Below are 23,376 nucleotides of genomic sequence, written 5' to 3'. Positions count from 1 at the left end.
GTGGTTAGAGAGTAGAGGAGGCAGGTAGCCTAGTGGTTAGAGTGTAGAGGCGGCAGGGTAGCCTAGTGGTTAGAGTGTAGAGGTGGCAGCGTACCCTAGTGGTTAGAGTGTAGAGGGGGCAGGGTAGCCTACTGGTTAGAGTGTAGAGGGGGCAGGGTAGCCTAGTGGTTAGAGTGTAGAGGCGGCAGGGTAGCCTAGTGGTTAGAGTGTAGAGGCAGCAGGGTAGCCTAGTGGTTAGAGTGTAGAGGAGGCAGGTAGCCTAGTGGTTAGAGTGTAGAGGCGGCAGGTAGTCTAGTGGTTAGAGTGTAGAGGAGGCAGGTAGCCTAGTGGTTAGAGTGTAGAGGCAGCAGGGTAGCCTAGTGGTTAGAGTGTAGAGGAGGCAGGTAGCCTAGTGGTTAGAGTGTAGAGGCGGCAGGTAGTCTAGTGGTTAGAGTGTAGAGGAGGCAGGTAGCCTAGTGGTTAGAGTGTAGAGGCAGCAGGTAGCCTAGTGGTTAGAGTGTAGAGGAGGCAGGTAGCCTAGTGGTTAGAGTGTAGAGGTGGCAGGTAGCCTAGTGGTTAGAGTGTAGAGGCGGCAGGGTAGCCTAGTGGTTAGAGTGTAGAGGCAGCAGGGTAGCCTAGTGGTTAGAGTGTAGAGGAGGCAGGTAGCCTAGTGGTTCGAGTGTAGAGGAGGCAGGTAGCCTAGTGGTTAGAGTGTAGAGGAGGCAGGTAGCCTAGTGGTTAGAGTGTAGAGGCGGCAGGTAGCCTAGTGGTTAGAGTGTAGAGGAGGCAGGTAGCCTAGTGGTTAGAGTGTAGAGGCAGCAGGTAGCCTAGTGGTTAGAGTGTGGAGGAGGCAGGTAGCCTAGTGGTTAGAGTGTAGAGGTGGCAGGTAGCCTAGTGGTTAGAGTGTAGAGGCGGCAGGGTAGCCTAGTGGTTAGAGTGTAGAGGCAGCAGCGTACCCTAGTGGTTAGAGTGTAGAGGAGGCAGGTAGCCTAGTGGTTAGAGTGTAGAGGCGGCAGCGTAGCCTAGTGGTTAGAGTGTAGAGGCGGCAGCGTAGCCTAGTGGTTAGAGTGCAGAGGCAGCAGGTAGCCTAGTGGTTAGAGTGTAGAGGAAGCAGGTAGCCTAGTGGTTAGAGGCAGGTAGCCTAGTGGTTAGAGGCAGGTAGCCTAGTGGTTAGAGGCAGGTTGCCTAGTTGTTAGAGGCAGGTAGCCTAGTGGTTAGAGGCAGGTAGCCTAGTGGTTAGAGGCAGGTAAGCTAGTGGTTAGAGTGTAGAGGAGGCAGGTAGCCTAGTGGTTAGAGTGTAGAGGCAGCAGCGTACCCTAGTGGTTAGAGTGTAGAGGAGGCAGGTAGCCTAGTGGTTAGAGTGTAGAGGCGGCAGCGTAGCCTAGTGGTTAGAGTGTAGAGGCAGCAGGTAGCCTAGTGGTTAGAGTGTAGAGGCAGCAGGTAGCCTAGTGGTTAGAGTGTAGAGGTGGCAGGTAGCCTAGTGGTTAGAGTGTAGAGGCGGCAGGGTAGCCTAGTGGTTAGAGTGTAGAGGCAGCAGCGTACCCTAGTGGTTAGAGTGTAGAGGAGGCAGGTAGCCTAGTGGTTAGAGTGTAGAGGCGGCAGCGTAGCCTAGTGGTTAGAGTGTAGAGGCGGCAGCCTAGCCTAGTGGTTAGAGTGTAGAGGCAGCAGGTAGCCTAGTGGTTAGAGTGTAGAGGAAGCAGGTAGCCTAGTGGTTAGAGGCAGGTAGCCTAGTGGTTAGAGGCAGGTAGCCTAGTGGTTAGAGGCAGGTTGCCTAGTTGTTAGAGGCAGGTAGCCTAGTGGTTAGAGGCAGGTAGCCTAGTGGTTAGAGGCAGGTAAGCTAGTGGTTAGAGTGTAGAGGAGGCAGGTAGCCTAGTGGTTAGAGTGTAGAGGCGGCAGCGTAGCCTAGTGGTTAGAGTGTAGAGGCAGCAGGTAGCCTAGTGGTTAGAGTGTAGAGGCAGCAGGTAGCCTAGTGGTTAGAGTGTAGAGGTGGCAGGTAGCCTAGTGGTTAGAGGCAGGTAGCCTAGTGGTTAGAGGCAGGTAGCCTAGTGGTTAGAGGCAGGTAGCCTAGTGGTTAGAGAAAGGTAGCCTAGTGGTTAGAGAAAGGTAGCCTAGTGGTTAGAGTGTAGAGGCAGCAGGTAGCCTAGTTGTTAGAGGCAGGTAGCCTAGTGGTTAGAGGCAGGTAGCCTAGTGGTTAGAGGCAGGTAAGCTAGTGGTTAGAGTGTAGAGGAGGCAGGTAGCCTAGTGGTTAGAGTGTAGAGGCAGCAGGTAGCCTAGTGGTTAGAGTGTAGAGGCGGCAGCGTAGCCTAGTGGTTAGAGTGTAGAGGCGGCAGCGTAGCCTAGTGGTTAGAGGCAGGTAGTCTAGTGGTTAGAGGCAGGTAGTCTAGTGGTTAGAGGCAGGTAGCCTAGTGGTTAGAGGCAGGTAGCCTAGTGGTTAGAGGCAGGTAGCCTAGTGGTTAGAGAAAGGTAGCCTAGTGGTTAGAGAAAGGTAGCCTAGTGGTTAGAGAAAGGTAGCCTAGTGGTTAGAGAAAGGTAGCCTAGTGGTTAGAGGCAGGTAGCCTAGTAGTTAGAGACAGGTAGCCTAGTGGTTAGAGGCAGGTAGCCTAGTGGTTAGAGGCAGGTAGCCTAGTGGTTAGAGGCAGGTTGCCTAGTTGTTAGAGGCAGGTAGCCTAGTGGTTAGAGGCAGGTAAGCTAGTGGTTAGAGTGTAGAGGCGGCAGCGTAGCCTAGTGGTTAGAGCGTTGGGCTAGTAACCGAAAGGTTGCAAGATCAAACCCCGAGCTGACAAGGTTACCTTTCAAATCTGTCGTTCTGTCCCTGAACAAGGCAGTTAACCCACTGTTCCCCTGAACAAGGCAGTTAACCCACTGTTCCCCTGAACAAGGCAGTTAACCCACTGTTCCCCTGAACAAGGCAGTTAACCCACTGTTCCCCTGAACAAGGCAGTTAACCCACTGTTCCCCTGAACAAGGCAGTTAACCCACTGTTCCCCTGAACAAGGCAGTTAACCCACTGTTCCCCTGAACAAGGCAGTTAACCCACTGTTCCCCTGAACAAGGCAGTTAACCCACTGTTCCCCTGAACAAGGCAGTTAACCCACTGTTCCCCTGAACAAGGCAGTTAACCCACTGTTCCCCTGAACAAGGCAGTTAACCCACTGTTCCCCTGAACAAGGCAGTTAACCCACTGTTCCCCTGAACAAGGCAGTTAACCCACTGTTCCCCTGAACAAGGCAGTTAACCCACTGTTCCCCTGAACAAGGCAGTTAACCCACTGTTCCCCTGAACAAGGCAGTTAACCCACTGTTCCCCTGAACAAGGCAGTTAACCCACTGTTCCCCTGAACAAGGCAGTTAACCCACAGTTCCCCTGAACAAGGCAGTTAACCCACAGTTCCCCTGAACAAGGCAGTTAACCCACTGTTCCCCTGAACAAGGCAGTTAACCCACTGTTCCCCTGAACAAGGCAGTTAACCCACTGTTCCCCTGAACAAGGCAGTTAACCCACTGTTCCCCTGAACAAGGCAGTTAACCCACTGTTCCTAGGCCGCCATTGTAAATAAGAATGTGTTCTTAACTGACTTGCCTGGTTAAATAAAGGAAAAAGAAAAAAAACTACAACAGTAGTATAGTGTATATAAGTGTATATTTTAATTTAAATATTGGATGAGAATAGAACGGTCAATGAGCCATATGGCATAGAGTAGTACTACATACGGTGTGCAAGCATGGGAAAGATCCAGGGGATGAAGGATGAGGAGGGTGTGGTTGTGATGTCATTGATGTGCGCGGTAGCAGTGAGAACATGTGGGTGTACCTGTACCTCTTACCTGACAGGGCAAGTCGTTCCATAGCTGTGGGGCAAGAGTGTTCTGCTCCCAGCCTTGGTTCTACTCCTAGGTATTGCTAATAGACCTTGGTTCTACTCCCAGGTATTGCTAATGGACCTTGGTTCTACTCCCAGGTATTGCTAATGGACCTTGGTTCTACTCCCAGGTATTGCTAATGGACCTTGGTTCTACTCCCAGGTATTGCTAATGGACCTTGGTTCTACTCCCAGGTATTGCTAATGGACCTTGGTTCTACTCCCAGGTATTGCTAATGGACCTTGGTTCTACTCCTAGGTATTGCTAATGGACCTTGGTTCTACTCCTAGGTATTGCTAATGGACCTTGGTTCTACTCCTAGGTATTGCTAATGGACCTTGGTTCTACTCCCAGGTATTGCTAATGGACCTTGGTTCTACTCCCAGGTATTGCTAATGGACCCTGGTTCTACTCCCAGGTATTGCTAATGGACCCTGGTTCTACTCCTAGGTATTGCTAATGGACCTTGGTTCTACTCCTAGGTATTGCTAATGGACCTTGGTTCTACTCCCAGGTATTGCTAATAGTTTGTATGGAACGAGCATGTCCGTCAGATCAGATTGACCAAGGCAGTTTCAAATCAGAACAGTACCTTCAGACACTTGGCTGCAGCCACCACACACTCATCATCGTTGACCAGACTGTCGCTGTCGTACTCGTTGCTGATTACCTTAATAAATGAGAATAATACATTTAAACATGTGTATAACAGCTAAGCATTTCACTGTACTGTTTACACCTGCTCTATCCTGTGCATGTGACAAATCACTTCTGGTTTAGATTGAGTTAGCACTATTCATTACAGAGGAATGAAACTCTAGGTAGGTAGAATATGACAAAATGAATAGAGAATATTGAGCATGTAACTGTGCATTCTGTATAATTCAGTCTTGTTGACTGTGAGCATGAATGAAAAAAACCCGCTTAAAATCAGATAAAGAATGTAACGTTACCGTGTAGGTGATGAGCTGCTGAAAGGTCTCCATCATACGTCTGATGTGCTCTACACTGTACTGAGACCACAGGCGCGTCAGCTTGGCCAGGGCAGGCAGAGGGAGTTTACTCATGCACTTACAGAACAGAGGCATGGCCATCTCCAGGTACTCTGGGCTGTGGAGGCTGCTGTTCTCCATCACGATGATGAAGATGTTTAGGTAGTCTGGGTTGGTGTCGTACACGTCTAGATAGGTTAGATCCAGCTCTACGTTGGGAGTTAGGTAGACCAGGGCGTTGAGGAAGGCCGATTCCATCTTCTCGTTGGAGAGGAGTCTGTCGTACACTCTCCTCACAGCTTCTATGTCCACTGAGACCTCCACAGGACCCAGTCTGTTCTCCGTCGATCCCGTCGCTCCCTCCATGGACGCCGAGGCCTCTGATTCCTGCTCCATGGCGGTGGTTCTCTCCTTGTCGTCCTCATCCTTGTCCTCATCGTTGGCCTGGTGGGTCTTACGCTGCTCCTTGGTGTTGGGGTGCTGCTCCTTGGTGTTGGGGTGCTGCTCCTTGGTGTTGGGGTGCTGCTCCTTGTCTTTCCTGAAGCTCTGCACCAACCCGTCAGCGTTGGAGAAGATCCTCCCGATGACTCGGATCAGAGGAGAGTAGTCCTTCTTCCCCTCACAGATACTCAGGATCTCATACACCTTCTCCTCGGTCAGGTAATGCACCTCTGGACACAGAGAGATCACAGGGAAAATGAATGCATGGGCAGCCATTTGATTCTCTCTAAAATGAATGCATGAACAACCATTTGATTCTCTCTAAAATGAATGCATGGGCAACCATTTGATTCTCTCTAAAATGAATGCATGGGCAACCATTTGATTCTCTCTAAAAATGAATGCATGGGCAACCATTTGATTCTCTCGAGAAAAAAGGTCACACAGGGCAGTGCACTATACAGGGTGCCATTTTGGGACTGTGAAAAGTATTGTGTTTACCTCTGAAGTCTTCCCTAGGAGGAAACAGGTTGTCTTCGTGGTCTGGCATCTTCCCGTGACGATCGCCCAATAAGGTAGGGTGGGTTTCTTTGGCACTGCTGTTGTCAGGGAAGGCAGCAGAGTGACGACCACACAGTTTGGCATTCATTTTATAGAGCTCCAGGGCTCTGATGGCCGCCGCGTTGTGATCCAGCGGTTGAAAACCAAGACACGAAGCACACAACTCATTCGTGCAGGCCCCATTTCCACAGCCCTCTGTTAACTGGCAAAAGTAGCGCTCAATTAGATGCTTTGCAGCCGCTCTCTTCCTGTACAGGACATTCAAACAGGAAGTGACAAGGTTTTAGTACGATGACCATTGAAAAGGAAGCTTGCTCATCACATGACTAACAAATCACACATAGAAGATACAATGTTATTTAAAAAGCACAAGAACAATCCAAACAGAATAAACTAGCGATGCAACAGTTATGCTATATGTACTAATCGTAAGTTAATCACAGCATTGCATGCATTTGGAGGAAAATGTAGCAGGCCTATGATTTGGCTCCAATGTTGCAAATGGATCCATATTATCTAATGATAATATCTATCCTTACATCACAATGTCATATCAGAATGATAATATCTATCCTTACATATCAGAATAATAATATCTATCCGTACATATCAGAATGATAATATCTATCCTTACATATCAGAATGATAATATCTATCCTTACATATCAGAATGATAATATCTATCCTTACATAGAATGATAATATCTATCCTTACATATCAGAATGATAATATCTATCCCTACATATCAGAATGATAATATCTATCCTTACATATCAGAATGATCATATCTATCCTTACATACCAGAATGATAATATCTATCCTTACATACCAGAATGATAATATCCATCCTTACACCACAGTGTCATATCAGAATGATATTATCTATCCTTACATATCAGAATGATAATATCTATCCTTACATATCAGAATGATAATATCTATCCTTACACCACAGTGTCTTATCAGAATGATAATATCTATCCTTACACCACAGTGTCATATCAGAATGATATTATCTATCCTTACATATCAGAATGATAATATCTATCCTTACATATCAGAATGATAATATCTACCCTTACATATCAGAATGATAATATCTATCCTTACATATCAGAATGATAATATCTATCCTTACACCACAGTGTCTTATCAGAATGATAATATCTATCCTTACACCACAATGTCATATCAGAATGATAATATCTATCCTTACACCACAGTGTCATATCAGAATGATATCTATCCTTACACCAGTGTCATATCAGAATGATAATATCTATCCTTACACCAGTGTCATATCAGAATGATAATATCTATCCCTACATATCAGAATGATAATATCTATCCTTACACCACAGTGTCATATCAGAATGATATCTATCCTTACATATCAGAATGATAATATCTATCCTTACATATCAGAATGATAATATCTATCCTTACACCAGTGTCTTATCAGAATGATAATATCTATCCTTACACCACAGTGTCATATCAGAATGATAATATCTATCCTTACACCACAGTGTCATATCAGAATGATAATATCTATCCGTACATATCAGAATGATAATATCTATCCTTACATCACAGTGTCATATCAGAATGATAATATCTATCCTTACACCACAGTGTCATATCAGAATGATAATATCTATCCTTACACCACAGTGTCATATCAGAATGATAATATCTATCCGTACATATCAGAATGATAATATCCATCCTTACATCACAATGTCATATCAGAATGATATTATCTATCCTTACATATCAGAATGATAATATCTATCCTTACATATCAGAATGATAATATCTACCCTTACATATCAGAATGATAATATCTATCCTTACACCACAGTGTCATATCAGAATGATAATATCTATCCTTACATATCAGAATGATAATATCTATCCTTACATCACAATGTCATATCAGAATGATAATATCTATCCTTACACCAGTGTCATATCAGAATGATAATATCTATCCCTACATACCAGAATGATAATATCTATCCTTACACCACAGTGTCATATCAGAATGATATTATCTATCCTTACATATCAGAATGATAATATCTATCCTTACATATCAGAATGATAATATCTATCCTTACATATCAGAATGATAATATCTATCCTCACATATCAGAATGATAATATCTATCCGTACATATCAGAATAATAATATCTATCCTTACATCACAATGTCATATCAGAATGATATTATCTATCCTTACATATCAGAATGATAATATCTATCCTTACATATCAGAATGATAATATCTACCCTTACATATCAGAATGATAATATCTATCCTTACACCACAGTGTCATATCAGAATGATAATATCTATCCTTACATATCAGAATGATAATATCTATCCTTACATCACAATGTCATATCAGAATGATAATATCTATCCTTACACCAGTGTCATATCAGAATGATAATATCTATCCCTACATACCAGAATGATAATATCTATCCTTACACCACAGTGTCATATCAGAATGATATTATCTATCCTTACATATCAGAATGATAATATCTATCCTTACATCACAGTGTCATATCAGAATGATATTATCTATCCTTACATATCAGAATGATAATATCTATCCTTACATATCAGAATGATAATATCTATCCTTACATATCAGAATGATAATATCTATCCTTACATATCAGAATGATAATATCTATCCTTACATATCAGAATGATAATATCTATCCGTACATATCAGAATGATAATATCTATCCGTACATATCAGAATGATAATATCTATCCGTACATATCAGAATGATAATATCTATCCGTACATATCAGAATGATAATATCTATCCTTACATATCAGAATGATATTATCTATCCTTACATATCAGAATGATAATATCTATCCTTACATATCAGAATGATAATATCTATCCTTACACCACAGTGTCTTATCAGAATGATATTATCTATCCTTACATATCAGAATGATAATATCTATCCTTACATATCAGAATGATAATATCTATCCTTACATATCAGAATGATAATATCTATCCGTACATATCAGAATGATAATATCTATCCGTACATATCAGAATGATAATATCTATCCGTACATATCAGAATGATAATATCTATCCTTACATATCAGAATGATATTATCTATCCTTACATATCAGAATGATATTATCTATCCTTACATATCAGAATGATAATATCTATCCTTACATATCAGAATGATAATATCTATCCTTACACCACAGTGTCTTATCAGAATGATAATATCTATCCTTACACCACAGTGTCATATCAGAATGATAATATCTATCCTTACATATCAGAATGATAATATCTATCCTTACACCACAGTGTCATATCAGAATGATATTATCTATCCTTACATATCAGAATGATAATATCTATCCTTACATATCAGAATGATAATATCTATCCTTACATATCAGAATAATAATATCTATCCTTACATATCAGAATGATAATATCTATCCTCACATATCAGAATGATAATATCTATCCTTACATATCAGAATGATAATATCTATCCTTACATCACAATGACATATCAGAATGATAATATCTATCCTTACACCACAGTGTCATATCAGAATGATAATATCTATCCTTACATATCAGAATGATAATATCTATCCGTACATATCAGAATGATAATATCTATCCGTACATATCAGAATGATAATATCTATCCTTACATATCAGAATGATAATATCTATCCTTACATATCAGAATGATAATATCTATCCTTACATATCAGAATGATAATATCTATCCTTACATATCAGAATGATAATATCTATCCTTACACCACAGTGTCTTATCAGAATGATAATATCTATCCTTACACCACAGTGTCATATCAGAATGATAACATCTATCCTTACATATCAGAATGATAATATCTATCCTTACATATCAGAATGATAATATCTATCCTTACACCACAGTGTCATATCAGAATGATAATATCTATCCTTACATATCAGCATGATATTATCTATCCTTACACCACAGTGTCATATCAGAATGATAATATCTATCCTTACATATCAGAATGATAATATCTATCCTTACACCACAGTGTCATATCAGAATGATATTATCTACCCTTACATATCAGAATGATAATATCTACCCTTACATATCAGAATGATAATATCTACCCTTACATATCAGAATGATAATATCTACCCTTACAAATCAGAATGATAATATCTACCCTTACATATCAGAATGATAATATCTACCCTTACATATCAGAATGATAATATCTACCCTTACATATCAGAATGATAATATCTACCCTTACATATCAGAATGATAATATCTACCCTTACATATCAGAATGATAATATCTATCCTTACATATCAGAATGATAATATCTATCCTTACATATCAATACATGTTCAGTCCAAATAGGAATTGCAGAACAATTGTTTAAAAAAAACGGTGTGCCAAATGAGGTGTCTCATGGGAATCTGGGGCATTAGTAGTAGTAACATGCCTGTACCTGCCACTTACATTCGGCTTGGTTTAGTGTGCTCTGTGATGTAGGTAACTGGACTCTGAAACGGACGAGATGGGAGGAAGTTAGAGAACTAACCTTTGAGGATCATCTTTATATTAGGCTTTCCAAAATAAACGTCCGTAAGAAGTCAGGAATAATAAGTCATGAAAAAGACAGACATTAAACAGGTATACAGTTCAACTACCTCATATTCATTTGCTTCCTTCGACATAGTAAGTCTTGCTTCGTCATTCAGAATATGGTTCGTGCTTACATGGAAGATAATATTCTACAGCACCCGGATGTCAACAAACTCATTACAATTGTTGCAACATTACTTTATTTAGGTTGGGGTGTATTCATTACAGAAACGGTTTACCGTTTAAGAACCAAACGGAAGCTAACGGAACGACACGGGGAGGGACCTACTGGGGAATTTGTCCAATGGAAACTCTCGTTCGCGTTTCCCATTTAGACTAAACGGTTTCTGTTGCCAAAATGCTTTGCAACGGTATCGGCGTAATGATTACAATGTTGCGACAGTATCGGCGTAATGATTACAATGTTGCGACATTGTTGACAAACACAAGCTAGTCGGACGTTAGTTCACATCAAACGGGCCCCTGAACTGTCACCACAGCAGCAGCGAGTTGAGAAGAAGCTAGATGATTCTAGTTCAATCGAAGTGAAACCCATATTATGTCAAACTGGACATGTCAACAACTGGAGGGTGGATACGGAGTTAAACAAATAAGGAAACAGTCAAATCACTGCAAACGTGTATGAATATTTTGGAGATGTTTTTCACGCTGTTTACGGAATCACCTCGGACAGTAAATTGCAGTCCAATAGTATCCCCGGTGTTAGCTAGCTAGCGTTAGATAGATTTTGTATACTACCGACCTGTGAGCGGTAGCCGAGTCATTCAGGGGCGGACTTTCTGTCTGTGGCCAAATCAGCTTTCCTTCGACAGTCTTGCTCTCACGTGTCCTTCCTAGAACACTATATTCGGCACTTACTATATACTATTCCAATGGATGTTCTGCGTGCCAAATAATACGATACAAGTTTGGTTTTTAGGCCTGCTAAACTCCCAGGTCACAAAATATACTCGACCATTTTGTGTCAACACGGAGATGTATCCCGGCATGCAGCGCATGGTCATCCCCAAACAGAACATTTGGAATTAGAATACTAGAAGGGTCATGAACCTTGTTATGACTGTTGTAAACCATTTTGGTCAGGGAGTTGGTCAACCATTAATTTGCCAGTGCTGTGATAAAATATTTGTGATAACAATGAATTTTACCTTTGTGTTTGTTAGCTAGCCAGACAATTTTAGAAGAATGATATTTATTTTATTTATTTTATTTCACCTTTATTTAACCAGGTAGGCTAGTTGAGAACAAGTTCTCATTTACAACTGGCCAAGATAAAGCAAAGCAGTGTGAACAGACAACAACACAGAGTTATACATGGAGTAAACAATAAACAAGTCAATTACACAGTCAAAAAAAAAGAGAGTCTATATACATTGTGTGAAAAAGGCATAAGGAGGTAGGCGAATAATTAACATTTTGCAGATTAACACTGGAGTGATAAATGATCAGATGGTCATGTACAGGTAGAGATACTGGTGTGCAAAAGAGCAGAAAAGTAAATAAATATAGACAGTATGGGGATGAGGTAGGTAAATTGGGTGGGCTATTTACCGATAGACTATGTACAGCTGCAGCGATCGGTTAGCTGCTCAGATAGCAGATGTTTGAAGTTGGTGAGGGAGATAAAAGTCTCCAACTTCAGCGATTTTTGCAATTTGTTCCAGTCACAGGCAGCAGAGAACTGGAACGAAAGGCGGCCAAATGAGGTGTTGGTTTAGGGATGATCAGTGAGATACACCTGCTGGAGCGCGTGCTATGGGTGGGTGTTGCCATCGTGACCAGTGAACTGAAATAAGGCGGAGCGTTACCTAGCATGGACTTGTAGATGACCTGGAGCCAGTGGGTCTGGCGACAAATATGTAGCGAGGGCCAGCCGACTAGAGCATACAGGTCGCAGTGGTGGGTGGTATAAGGTGCTTTAGTAACAAAACGGATGGCACTGTGATAAACTGCATCCAGTTTGCTGAGTAGAGTGTTGGAAGCTATTTTGTAGATGACATCGCCGAAGTCGAGGACCGGTAGGATAGTCAGTTTTACTAGGGTAAGTTTGGCGGCGTGAGTGAAGGAGGCTTTGTTGCGGAATAGAAAGCCGACTCTAGATTTGATTTTAGATTGGAGATGTTTGATATCAGTCTGGAAGGAGAGTTTACAGTCTAGCCAGACACCTAGGTACTTATAGATGTCCACATATTCTAGGTCGGAACCATCCAGGGTGGTGATGCTAGTCGGGCGTGCGGGTGCAGGCAGCGAACGGTTGAAAAGCATGCATTTGGTTTTACTAGCGTTTAAGAGCAGTTGGAGGCCACGGAAGGAGTGTTTTATGGCGTTGAAGCTCGTTTGGAGGTTAGATAGCACAGTGTCCAAGGAAGGGCCGGAAGTATACAGAATTGTGTCGTCTGCGTAGAGGTGGATCAGGGAATCGCCCGCAGCAATAGCAACATCATTGATATATACAGAGAAAAGAGTCGGCCCGAGAATTGAACCCTGTGGCACCCCCATAGAGACTGCCAGAGGACCGGACAACATGCCCTCCGATTTGACACACTGAACTCTGTCTGCAAAGTAGTTGGTGAACCAGGCAAGGAAGTCATAAGACAAACCGAGGCTACTGAGTCTGCCGATAAGAATATGGTGATTGGCAGAGTCGAAAGCCTTGGCCAGGTCGATGAAGACGGCTGCACAGTACTGTCTTTTATCGATGGCGGTTATGATATCGTTTAGTACCTTGAGCGTGGCTGAGGTGCACCCGTGACCGGCTCGGAAACCAGATTGCACCGCGGAGAAGGTACGGTGGGATTCGAGATGGTCAGTGACCTGTTTGTTGACTTGGCTTTCGAAGACCTTAGATAGGCAGGGCAGGATGGATATAGGTCTGTAACAGTTTGGGTCCAGGGTGTCAAGCCCAGCTGATTTGTACGGGTCCAGGTTTTTGGGCGAGTAGCTGCGGGGGGGGGGGGGGGGGGAGCTGTTGACCTAGGTTGGAATAGCCAGGAGGAAGGCATGGCCAGCTGTTGAGAAATGCTTGTTGAAGTTTTCGATAATCATGGATTTATCGGTGGTGACCGTGTTACCTAGCCTCAGTGCAGTGGGCAGCTGGGAGGAGGTGCTCTTGTTCTCCATGGACTTTACAGTGTCCCAGAACTTTTTGGAGTTAGTTTTCTATTCAAATTTCTGCCTGAAGAACCTGGCCTTGGCTTTCCTGACTGACTGCGTGTATTGGTTCCTGACTTCCCTGAACAGTTGCATATCGCGGGGACTATTCGATGCTATTGCAGTCCGCCACAGGATGTTTTTGTGCTGGTCGAGGGCAGTCAGGTCTGGAGTGAACCAAGGGCTATATCTGTTCTTAGTTCTGCATTTTTTTAACGGAGCATGCTTATCTAAAATGGTGAGGAAGTTACTTTTAAAGAATGACCAGGCATCCTCAACTGACGGGATGAGGTCAATATCCTTCCAGGATACCCGGGCCAGGTCGTTTAGAAAGGCCTGCTCGCAGAAGTGTTTTAGGGAGCGTTTGACAGTGATGAGGGGTGGTTGTTTGACCGTGGACCCATTACGGATGCAGGCAATGAGGCAGTGATCGCTGAGATCCTGGTTGAAGACAGCAGAGGTGTATTTGGAGGGCCAGTTGGTCAGGATGACGTCTATGAGGGTGCCCTTCTTTACAGATTTAGGGTTGTACCTGGTGGGTTCCTTGATGATTTGTGTGAGATTGAGGGCATCTTGCTTAGATTGTAGGACTGCAGGGGTGTTAAGCATATCCCAGTTTAGGTCACCTAACAGAACAAACTCTGAAGCTAGATGGGGGGCGATCAATTCACAAATGGTGTCCAGGGCACAGCTGGGAGCTGAGGGGGTTCGGTAGCAGGCGGCAACAGTGAGAGACTTATTTCTGGAGAGAGTAATTTTTTAAATTAGTAGTTCGAACTGTTTGGGTATGGACCTGGAAAGTATGACACTACTTTGCAGGCTATCTCTGCAGTAGACTGCAACTCCTCCCCCTTTGGCAGTTCTATCGTGACGGAAAATGTTATAGTTGGGTATGGAAATCTCAGAATTTTTGGTGGCCTTCCTAAGCCAGGATTCAGACACGGCAAGGACATCAGGGTTAGCAGAGTATGCTAAAGCAGTGAGTAAAACAAACGTAGGGAGGAGGCTTCTGATGTTGACATGCATGAAACCAAGGCTTTTTCGATCACAGAAGTCAACGAATGAGGGTGCCTGGGGACGTGCAGGGCCTGGGTTTACCTCCACATCACATCAACAGAGGAGGAGTAGTATGAGGGTGCGGCTAAAGGCTATCAAAACTGGTCGCCTAGAGCGTTGGGGACAGAGAATAAAAGGAGCAGATTTCTGGGCGTGGTAGAATATATTCAGGGCATAATGCGCAGACAGGGGTATGGTGGGATGCGGGTACAGTGGAAGTAAGCCCAGGCACTGGGTGATGATAAGAGAGGTTGTATCTCTGGACATGTTTTTAATTAACTGCCAAGACTCTGTTCAAACAATGCAATCAATAGATGAGGTAAAGTGGTCAATGGACAGTAGACAACTTCATAGTTAGGTGGGACTTGCAACACATTATTCTCCTTATTGTTCTGCATGCTACTGCTCTTACACTGTGTAAACTAGAAATGCCATTCAACATTTCAAAGCGTGCAGACTAATCTGGAATCTGTGACAGTAACTTGGACAGGAACCATGGTCTGTGACAGTAACTTGGACAGGAACCATGGTCTGTGACAGTAACTTGGACAGGAACCATAGTCTGTGACAGTAACTTGGACAGCAACCATGGTCTGTGACAGTAACTTGGACAGGAACCATGGTCTGTGACAGTAACTTGGACAGGAACCATGGTCTGTGACAGTAACTTGGACAGGAACCATGGTCTGTGACAGTAACTTGGACAGGAACCATCGTCTGTGACAGTAACTTGGCAATCAATTGATCTCAGCTCTGCTATCAATTTCTTGAGGTCTGGTCAAACAGAGAACCTCAAAAGGGCTGTGGTCAAATTAGCCTCGGCTTCCAGGCTGTGTGAGAACTTTGGACTTCCGAGGCTATGGTCAAATAGAGGAAAACACAAGATGTTGGGCGGGGAGTGTTGAGTTATTTTGGAGGGGGAATCCATCAGGTTATGAGGATTACTGCTATAGAACAACATAAATAAAGACCCCCCACCCCCCACCCCCCACCCCCCACCTCCTCCTCTCCTATTTAAAATGCATGTTGAAACATGCTACCATTGACCTTTCAGTAAGAGAGGACAGCTATATTTATCAGTTTGAATGGCCTTTTAAGGACAGCATATTTAACAATGAGGGCAATGGTTGAAGCTAAGGCCTATAATTTAGCCAGAGGCTCAGTAGCTTCTTCCTTAGCTGTGGATTGTGTATAGCCCAATAACAAGGCATGTCGAATTCTTATGCTGTAGGCTACCAACATATTTGATAAATTATTTTGAGATAGTCTTTTGACAGGAATATTATCGGCCGTCACCGGCGAGTGAGCTGCGCATAATTGGGTGAGTCAGTGAAACTGGAAAGCATTTTTCAGACTATAATTTCCTCCTCATATTGTAGTCTACAATATGCGTCTCCACACACATCAAGGCCTGGGCTGTTGATGGATCAAGACAAGGTGGTTTTTATTGATCTCAGATCCTCAGTTTGTAAGTGTCAAAGTAGCCTGTCAATTCCATCATTTGTTCGGTATTAGAAAATATTCTGCCCAAAGTCTCCAGACTTAGAATTGCATGAAATTAATTGATAAAAGGCCACATTTTCGGGATCCTAGGCTACGAAAACTATTCCACAAGTGTGCAAATTCTGTGAGGTTTAAAACTCTAGAGAGGTTTAATGTTCTGCTCAGACCTTTAGGCTCCAGAGAGGTTTAATGTTCTGCTCAGACCTTTAGACTCCAGAGAGGTTTAATGTTCTGCTCAGACCTTTAGACTCCAGAGAGGTTTAATGTTCTGCTCAGACCTTTAGACTCCAGAGAGGTTTAATGTTCTGCTCAGACCTTTAGACTCTAGAGAGGTTTAATGTTCTGCTAAGACCTTTAGGCTCTAGAGAGGTTTAATGTTCTGCTCAGACCTTTCACACTGCTCCGACACTACACGGGGATTCTAGAGTATTTGGGCACAGTTAAGATGTAGTCTAGTTAAACATGTAAACTATAGTTCATCTCCAATGTTTATTGAAAACATACATTTCAAGTCACTTAAGAACAAATATTTAATTACAATCTCGGCTGGAATTGTTTTCTGTTCCCTGGATTTGAGAAGAAAAATGGTGAATGATAATTATGATAATAATTAAATAAATATTATTATAATAATGATAATGATAATTCTGTCAGGTAGCCATAATACAGCATCCGGGCCTAGCTGACGCCGTGCTCTTTTCCCAGATAAAATAAATAAAATCTCTGGCCTCCACGGATTTCATTTTGACCAACCTACAAGTGTAAACATGTTTAGAATGGATTATGATAAGAGACAAGAGGTTTGGACAGACGATTATCTACACAAGTATTATATTATATTACCCATTGGGAAAAAGATGTGTTTTTGATTGGACACCCTACATTATGGTATCAAGAACAAGATCAAACAAGCCACTTACGATCCACCACATAGCAGTTTCATTTCATTGTTGCCATCTAGCTATCCAGCCATCTAGCCATCTAGCCATCCAGCCATCTAGCCATCTAGCCATCCAGCCATCTAGCCATCCAGCCATCTAGCCATCCAGCCATCCAGCCATCCAGCCATCGAGCCATCCAGCCATCTAGCTATCCAGCCATCCAGCCATCTAGCCATCCAGCCATCCAGCCATCTAGCCATCCAGCCATCTAGCCATCCAGCCATAGAGCCATCTAGCCATCCAACCATCCAGCCATCTAGCCATCTAGCCATCCAGCCATCTAGCCATCTAGCCATCCAGCCATCTAGCCATCTAGCCATCCAGCCATATAGCCATCGAGCCATCTAGCCATCCAACCATCCAGCCATCTAGCCATCTAGCCATCCAGCCATCTAGCCATCCAGCCATCTAGCCATCCAGCCATCTAGCCATCTAGCCATCCAGCCATCGAGCCATCTAGCCATCCAACCATCCAGCCATCTAGCCATCTAGCCATCCAGCCATCTAGCCATCTAGCCATCCAGCCATCTAGCCATCTAGCCATCCAGCCATCTAGCCATCCAGCCATCTAGCCATCTAGCCATCCAGCCATCTAGCCATCCAGCCATCCAGCCATCTAGCCATCCAGCCATCTAGCCATCCAGGGACCGGTTTGTCACGTTCTGACCTTAGTTCTTTGGTTATGTCTTTGTTTTAGTATGGTCAGGGCGTGAGTTGGGTGGCTTGTCTATGTTCGTTTTTCTATGATTTGCTATTTCTGTGTTTGGCCTGGTATGGTTCTCAATCAGAGGCAGCTGTCAATCGTTGTCCCCGATTGAGAAGCATATTTAGGGAGCCTGTTTTCTATTGTGTTTGGTGGGTGATTGTTTTCTGTTTTCTGTTATGTGTCTGCACCAGCCAGAACTGTGTCCTGTTGTGTGGCTGCACCAGCCAGAACTGTTTTCTGTTGTGTGTCTGCACCAGTCAGAACTGTTTCCTGTTGTGTGTCTACACCAGTCAGAACTGTTTCCTGTTGTGTGTCTGCACCAGCCAGAACTGTTTCCTGTTGTGTGTCTGCACCAGTCAGAACTGTTTCCTGTTGTGTGTCTACACCAGTCAGAACTGTTTCCTGTTGTGTGTCTGCACCAGCCAGAACTGTTTCCTGTTGTGTGTCTGCACCAGCCAGAACTGTTTTCTGTTGTGTGTCTGCACCAGCCAGAACTGTTTCCTGTTGTGTGTCTGCACCAGCCAGAACTGTTTTCTGTTGTGTGTCTGCACCAGCCAGAACTGTTTTCTGTTGTGTGTCTGCACCAGTCAGAACTGTTTCCTGTTGTGTGTCTACACCAGTCAGAACTGTTTCCTGTTGTGTGTCTGCACCAGCCAGAACTGTTTCCTGTTGTGTGTCTGCACCAGCCAGAACTGTTTCCTGTTGTGTGTCTGCACCAGCCAGAACTGTTTTCGGTCTTTTCTCGTTGTTATTTTGTTATTTCCATGTTAATTTAATAAATATGGACACGTACCACGCTGCACCTTGGTTTCCAGAAGCATCTTTTTGTTCATCAATAGAACCTTCGTAGGAGCTGTTTTTAGAAAGGCCAACTTTTCCCCAAAAATTACCTTTTATTTGTACCGTTATTTTACAAGTGGATAATTTTATATATATATATATTTAAAATCCCAAAACACAACGAATTACACATACAAACAAAAAATACAAAGAGAAATACACAAATAAATCAATAAAACTCAAGAAATACGATTCCTCAGCGAAGTGGTGCTCAATCAGCACTCTGAACTGCTCCGAAGGCACTAATACATACATTTTTAGGGAACTCTGCAGATTGTTCCATACATGGGGTGCAAGTAAAAGCTGGTTCTGGAGCAGCAGACAGTATGAGCCTGTGATCTGGTGACTCCTACTACTGTAGGTAAGTGAACAAGTCAGGTAATGTGGGAGGTTTTTTTTTTACAAAAGGGCAGTGTTTCGAGGACGTGAGGTCAAAGAGGGCCGTCCGACTTTCTGATAGAGCAGTAATGAGTGCAACACCTGTCACCAGTGATAAAACTAATTGCACTATGGTAAATTGTATCTACTAGCTTTAATGAAGTGGCAACTGCATTCATGTAGACAATGCCACCCTAATCTAGGACAGGAAGGAACGTTGACTGAGTGATCTGCATTCTACTATTTAGTGAGAGGCATGACCTGTTTCTATGGAAGCCCATTTTTATGCACAAATTCTTAGTTAACTCATCAATATACTTTTAAAAAAAAGACAGTTTATTGTCTCTCCAAATGCCAAGATATTTGTAAGCAGGGAGACGATCAATGTGGGCACCATTCAAGGTACGTACGCTTAAATCACTAGCCATTTTTTTGTGCACGCTCTAGAAAACAACATAGACGTTGTTATACCTGTGTTCAATACCAAGGAAAATAAAGGTTGTCTGTAAAACAATGAAAGCAGACTGTAGTTCAGATAGATCCTGGTCAACCGTAGGATCTGGGTCAAACGTAGGATCCTGGTCAACCGTAGGATCTGGGTCAACCGTAGGATCTGGGTCAACCGTAGGATCTGGGTTAACCATAGGATCCTGGTCAACCATAGGATCCTGGTTAACCGTAGGATCCTGGTCAACCATAGGATCCGGGTCAACCATAGGATCCGGGTCAACCATAGGATCCGGGTCAACCATAGGATCTGGGTCAACCATAGGTTCCGGGTCAACCATAGGATCCGGGTCAACCATAGGATCCGGGTCAACCATAGGGGCAACAGAATACATAGCAGTATTGTCCATATACAGGTGCATGTCAATTTTTTTTTTTTTTTACAGACAAACCGATAATGTTTATGTTTACAGTAAAACGTACTGGTCCAGTACTGACCCCTGCAGGACAAAAATGAGAAAGGACAGAACATATCAAAATAGGAGGTAATCATTGAAACACAGTATGAAAATATATGGATCAAATGTAACAACATAATTCCTCTGATTCAGAGGGGATGGGGTAAATGTACAACTGACAAGGTACCCCCCCCTCTTTCTGTCCTTTGTATGATCATGGTGTTAATAGGCAGTGAGAAAGAAACATTGCAGTTCTGCACATGGCCACTGGGAGGCACTGTCGTCTCATAGAATCACAGGGTTCTATCCACTGACACTAGACAAACTCAACCTCACTCTGTCCCCTGAGGACTTGTGAATAAATGTTATTCCGTGAATGATCACACGTAATTTGTTTCAATACAGTTTGATCTGAATTGTAGCGTAGTGGTATCAGCATCAAAGCCTGTGGGTCGCCTGAGGAGACCCTCAGCTGTCTCAGTATGAGTGATCATCTAGGCCAGGTCCCCATTATATTACCTATTCAGTAGGAGTGATAATCTAGACCAGGTCCCCATTATATTATCTATTCAGTAGGAGTGATAATCTAGACCAGGTCCCCATTATATTATCTATTCAGTAGGAGTGATAATCTAGGCCAGGTCCCCATTATATTATCTATTCAGTAGGAGTGATAATCTAGGCCAGGTCCCCATTATATTATCTATTCATTAGAGGTGATAATCTAGACCAGGTCCCCATTATATTATCTATTCAGTAGGAGTGATAATCTAGACCAGGTCCCCATTATATTATCTATTCAGTAGGAGTGATAATCTAGACCAGGTCCCCATTATATTATCTATTCAGTAGGAGTGATAATCTAGACCAGGTCCCCATTATATTATCTATTCAGTAGGAGTGATAATCTAGACCAGGTCCCCATTATATTATCTATTCAGTAGGAGTGATAATCTAGGCCAGGTCCCCATTATATTATCTATTCAGTAGGAGTGATAATCTAGGACAGGTCCCCATTATATTATCTATTCAGTAGGAGTGATAATCTAGGACAGGTCCCCATTATATTATCTATTCAGTAGGAGTGATAATCTAGGCCAGGTCCCCATTATATTATCTATTCAGTAGGAGTGATATAAATACAAATACTGGTTATATATATATCAAAAATACCTTCACTTGAAAAACCAGAAAAAAGCATCAATAGTTCTGTTTGTTCATTTTGGGACGCCGTAGCCAGTAGCCATTTCCTCATTTTGGGACGCCGTAGCCAGTAGCCATTTCCTCATTTTGGGACGCCGTAGCCAGTAGCCATTTCCTCATTTTGGGACGCCGTAGCCAGTAGCCATTTCCTCATTTTGGGACGCCGTAGCCAGTAGCCATTTCCTCATTTTGGGACGCCGTAGCCAGTAGCCATTTCCTCATTTTGGGACGCCGTAGCCAGTAGCCATTTCCTCATTTTGGGACGCCGTAGCCAGTAGCCATTTCCTCATTTTGGGACGCCGTAGCCAGTAGCCATTTCCTCATTTTGGGACGCCGTAGCCAGTAGCCATTCCTCATTTTGGGACGCCGTAGCCAGTAGCCATTTCCTCATTTTGGGACGCCGTAGCCAGTAGCCATTTCCTCATTTTGGGACGCCGTAGCCAGTAGCCATTTCCTCATTTTGGGACGCCGTAGCCAGTAGCCATTTCCTCATTTTGGGACGCCGTAGCCAGTAGCCATTTCCTCATTTTGGGACGCCGTAGCCAGTAGCCATTTCCTCATTTTGGGACGCCGTAGCCAGTAGCCATTTCCTCATTTTGGGACGCCGTAGCCAGTAGCCATTTCCTCATTTTGGGACGCCGTAGCCAGTAGCCATTTCCTCATTTTGGGACGCCGTAGCCAGTAGCCATTTCCTCAAAGTTGTCAGAATTAATATTTTTTAAATTATTTTTTAAATCTTTATTTAACTAGGCAATACAGTTAAGAACAAATTCTTATTTACAATGACGGCCTACACCGGACGACACTGGTTCTGTCGTGACGCCTTTAGCACTGAGATGCTGTGCCTTAGACCGCTGCACCACTCGGGAGCCCCTAAGGTAACTCAATAAATATGTCATACATTTTTACGTTTTTGATGAGGAGATCTTAGATACGCAATTTTACATCTAGCTAAGATGTTTGGTGCAGTATTTCTCAATAGAAAAATGTGCATGAGAAGGAGTCAAACACTTAATTGAAGAATCCCTACTGTTGACCAATCACAGAAGGGGCGTTGACGGCGACTTCCGATCTTTGGCTTCGAGATAGATTGTTGTGCCCTAACAGACCAGAAAAAACCTTTCCAAAGACGAAAATGAACTAAAACGACACAAAATGTTCAACCTGACAGAGGTTGAGAGGATCTGCAGAGAAGGATGGGAGAAACTCCACAAATACAGGTTTGCCAAGCTTGTAGTGTCATATCCAAGAAGACTCGAGTCTGTAATCGCTGCCAAAGGTGCTTCAACAAAGTACTAAGTAAAGGGTCTGAATACTTATGTAAATGTGATATTTCAGTCTGTTATTTTTAATAAATTAGCAATCATTTCTTAAAAAACTTTTTTTGCTTTGTCATTATGAGTTATTGTGTGTAGATTGATGAGAAAAAAAACTAACAATTTAATCAGTTTTAGAATAAGGCTGTAACGTAACAAACTGTGTGAAAAGTCAAGGGGTCTGACTCCTTTCAGAAGGAACTGTATATACGCTTCTGAAGTGTTTCGGATGGGAAGCTTGCGGACGCCGTTCGAAGTTCAGAACCAGAACCAGAACCAATAGGCTGTATAGAAATAATTGGGCTCAAATTGAAAAAATATTCAACTAAATAATAAGGATTTCTTGCATCCTAATCGAGGTGTGGATTACATCTCACATGACAGTGTTGGAACAGTGTAAACAAGGCTGCATGAGATTTCTGTTAATACGACTCCATGCAGCCAATGGCAATGTCCGCTTTAGGTGTAATGCCGGGAGCTGCTTGTGGATTTGACAGCTGTAAGGCAGTTCCACCTCCGACACCGTCAGAACAACTGCTGTGCGGACGTCGACTAAAGGGGATCAGATTGAATAAAGCCCTAAATCAGCAGCCCTACAGTGTGAATATATATATATATATATAGGTACAGTACTGTGTTTGAGAGAATGGCAAGAGAATGGTCCAGGAGGTACAGAGTGGCAGACAGGCTCGAGGTCAGGGCAGACAGGCTCGAAGTCAGGGCAGACAGGCTCGAAGTCAGGGCAGACAGGCTCGAGATCAGGGCAGACAGGCTCGAGGTCAGGGCAGACAGGCTCGAGGTCAAGGCAGACAGGCTCGAGGTCCGGGCAGAC

At 43.1% G+C, this 23,376-nt stretch overlaps 1 protein-coding gene across 5 annotated transcripts in view; it reads right to left on the bottom strand.

Annotated features, from left to right (window-relative positions):
• The window catches only part of LOC109882674 (ubiquitin-protein ligase E3A), a 36,108-nt gene extending 24,569 nt beyond the window's left edge, over positions 1 to 11,539 (bottom strand). The window contains exons 1-5 of one of the 5 annotated variants that reach the window (XM_031838152.1): positions 11,289 to 11,539; positions 10,400 to 10,443; positions 5,773 to 6,080; positions 4,792 to 5,501; positions 4,431 to 4,508 (exon numbers count right to left, since the gene is read on the bottom strand). In XM_031838152.1, the coding sequence (XP_031694012.1) occupies positions 4,431 to 4,508; positions 4,792 to 5,501; positions 5,773 to 6,080; positions 10,400 to 10,401 (1,098 nt within the window). In that variant the 5' untranslated portion in view covers positions 10,402 to 10,443; positions 11,289 to 11,539. Of the gene's footprint in view, positions 1 to 4,430; positions 4,509 to 4,791; positions 5,502 to 5,772; positions 6,081 to 10,388; positions 10,444 to 10,590; positions 11,257 to 11,288 lie in introns of those variants that run through there. The other 4 variants (XM_031838155.1, XM_031838154.1, XM_031838151.1 and 1 more) reach the window with 4 other exon arrangements.
• Between the last annotated feature and the right edge of the window lie 11,837 nt (positions 11,540 to 23,376).

The sequence above is a fragment of the Oncorhynchus kisutch genome, linkage group LG13, assembly GCF_002021735.2.
Source record: "Oncorhynchus kisutch isolate 150728-3 linkage group LG13, Okis_V2, whole genome shotgun sequence".
In the NCBI taxonomy this organism is placed as follows: Eukaryota; Metazoa; Chordata; class Actinopteri; order Salmoniformes; family Salmonidae; genus Oncorhynchus; species Oncorhynchus kisutch.
The sequence above is the reverse complement of the archived record's forward strand: the minus strand, read 5'-3'. Positions and strand labels throughout refer to the sequence as shown.